The sequence below is a fragment of the Crocuta crocuta genome, unplaced genomic scaffold (genome assembly GCF_008692635.1).
Source record: "Crocuta crocuta isolate KB4526 unplaced genomic scaffold, BGI_CrCroc_1.0 scaffold839, whole genome shotgun sequence".
NCBI lineage: Eukaryota > Metazoa > Chordata > Mammalia > Carnivora > Hyaenidae > Crocuta > Crocuta crocuta.
Genome location: NW_027529590.1, coordinates 86,410 through 88,510, shown reverse-complemented (window position 1 = coordinate 88,510; position 2,101 = coordinate 86,410). Strand labels below are relative to the sequence as shown.

General features: G+C 63.5%; 1 protein-coding gene across 1 annotated transcript in view; it reads right to left on the bottom strand.

Moving 5' to 3' along the window:
* The window catches only part of SLC10A3 (solute carrier family 10 member 3), a 2,108-nt gene extending 1,698 nt beyond the window's left edge, over positions 1-410 (bottom strand). Inside the window, exon 1 of the mRNA XM_077761744.1 lies at positions 8-410. Within this exon, the coding sequence (XP_077617870.1) occupies positions 8-272 (265 nt within the window). The 5' untranslated portion in view covers positions 273-410. The remainder of the gene's footprint in view (positions 1-7) is intronic.
* Between the last annotated feature and the right edge of the window lie 1,691 nt (positions 411-2,101).

Here is a 2,101-nt window from a genome sequence, read left to right as displayed (position 1 = left end):
GGGCTCGAGATCACAATGATGCCCTCGCTCTCCTCTGGGAACTCAAACTCCATCACGGAGCCATCCCCGATGCTCAAGTAGCGGCCCCCTGTCGGTGGCACAGTGTGGCCCAGAGCTGCGCTGAGGTTGGTACCGCCCGTTCCCCTGGCCCCCAGAGGCAGGCTGACCAGCAGCAAGGAGGCCCTGAGCACGCCTAGGGGGCCTCGGCAACCGCCCCCCCCTCCCAGGCTGGGCCACCCCTGGGAACTGCTCCTGCCCCTTCTGAACACCATGGCTCCTCCGAGAGGACGGTGTACCCGGGCCCTCCGCCGCTTAGGAGAACAGCCCCACTGGTGCTGTCGGGGCGACCGGAGAAGGGCCCATGGGCCAGGCCTGGCCCTGTGCTGTGCTCCTCGATGGCAGAGCTCTTCCTGAGGAGAGAAGGGACACAGGTGGCTGGTCAGGGTGAGCAGCCATGAGGCCCGGCGCAAGGGGATCTGGGAGCCTGCCTGCTGGGAGGCTCAGCAGGGCCCCTAGCCCCAAACCCAGGGACAGAAGGGCAATGCCTAGTGTGGGCCCTTCAAGTGCCATTGGCTTTCCCCTCCACTAGCAAGTTTCCCATCCCTCATCTGGGGAGGGGGGCGCCTACACCGAGGAGTTCCTGTTCAGCCTGCTGCTCTCCCCGGGCTTTTCCGGCACAGTGGACATGCAGCAATGTCCTGACACCAGGACACTGGGTGAGCCACCCCCAGTCCCGTCGCCACCAGCCCGTTCCCCGCGGGCTCTGAGACACGGCCATGCGGGGGCCGCAACGATACCACAACCAGTATGAAATCTCTCAAAGGCTGCGTGGGGATGCCAAGCAGACAAGCCTGGGGAGAGTGAAAGGTGTCGGACTGTCACCCGCCGGGCAGCCGGCAAAGGGGCGTGGGCGCTGGGTAGCCATCGGGCCACAGGCCTCGGCGGCTGGTGTCTACCACGGATGTGGAGTTACAGACGGTGCTGCTGTGGCCACCTGGCCTACCCTACGTGCTGACGGTGGTGAGATGGGGGTCCTGGGGCAGGGGACGGGTCCTCTCTCTCCAGGGAAACTGCTGGAAGGGGAAGCAGGAGGGTGCAGATAGGACCACATGTTTGCTGGGTGCTTCTGTTCCTCCTGTCAGAACTCCAGCTCACCCGGCAGTCCCCGTTATTTGAGCTCCCAGAAGCACTGTGTCACATCTGAGAGGCTCTGCTCAGGGCTCAGGGGCTCCTCTCCATACCCACACGTGGCCGTACCAGAGTCCAGAACTTCCAGTGAGACCGAGTGTTTCTAGTGGGGGAAGGTGCCTCGGGACGGAGAGAGGTTTGCTTGCTTCCACTTCTCAGTCTGGGCTGCCACCAGCCTGTAGTCCTGTCACCTGCCGGAACTGGGGCAGCCACGATGGGGCCACGGTGGTTTATCATCACTACGGCCGGTGTCCTCACGCTGCCTCACTGCAGTGTCCCAGTGCCGGGAGAGGCTCTGGCCTCTCAAGACCCTATCGGTCTTTAGCCCTGTCCCCCATCATCTGAGCCTGGGGAGCAGGGGAAGTAGGGGGTGATGGGCAGGTTAAGCAGAAAGCTCACCCCTGGGGAGGTCCCCCCTTGCCCGCTGCATGCCATGGCCTCTGCTGCTTTGGAGTTTGGGTCACTTACCCCGGAGGCCTTGGTCCAGCTCTGCATCCCACTGCCGAAGAGGGAGGCAGGAAAACCAGAGGGAGTATGAGAAGCAAAGTGGAGGGCAGTCAGGGAAAAGATGACAGCACCCGGGACTGAAGCCACCTGGGTGGTGTGATGGGTCCTCCCTTCAAAAGGGAGGCGGCTAAGGGCCATCCACCCTGTCCTTCCAGTACTGCTGGCGGCTTTGAGTCACTGCAAGAGAGGTCTGGCCCAGATCCCACACCATTTCTGCTGGAGGGGCTGGAAGACTTTGAGCAGATGCACCCCAAGGCAGGGGAGGGAACCCTGGGCCGGCCGCTTTTTCCACGGAGGCCGTGAGTTCAGTGTTTGGGCAGCTGGCATCGCCGACCTGGGGCTCCTCCCTACCTGGGACTCCGGAAGTTGCCGGGTTGGGCACAGAGCTCGAGCGCGAACCGAGGCG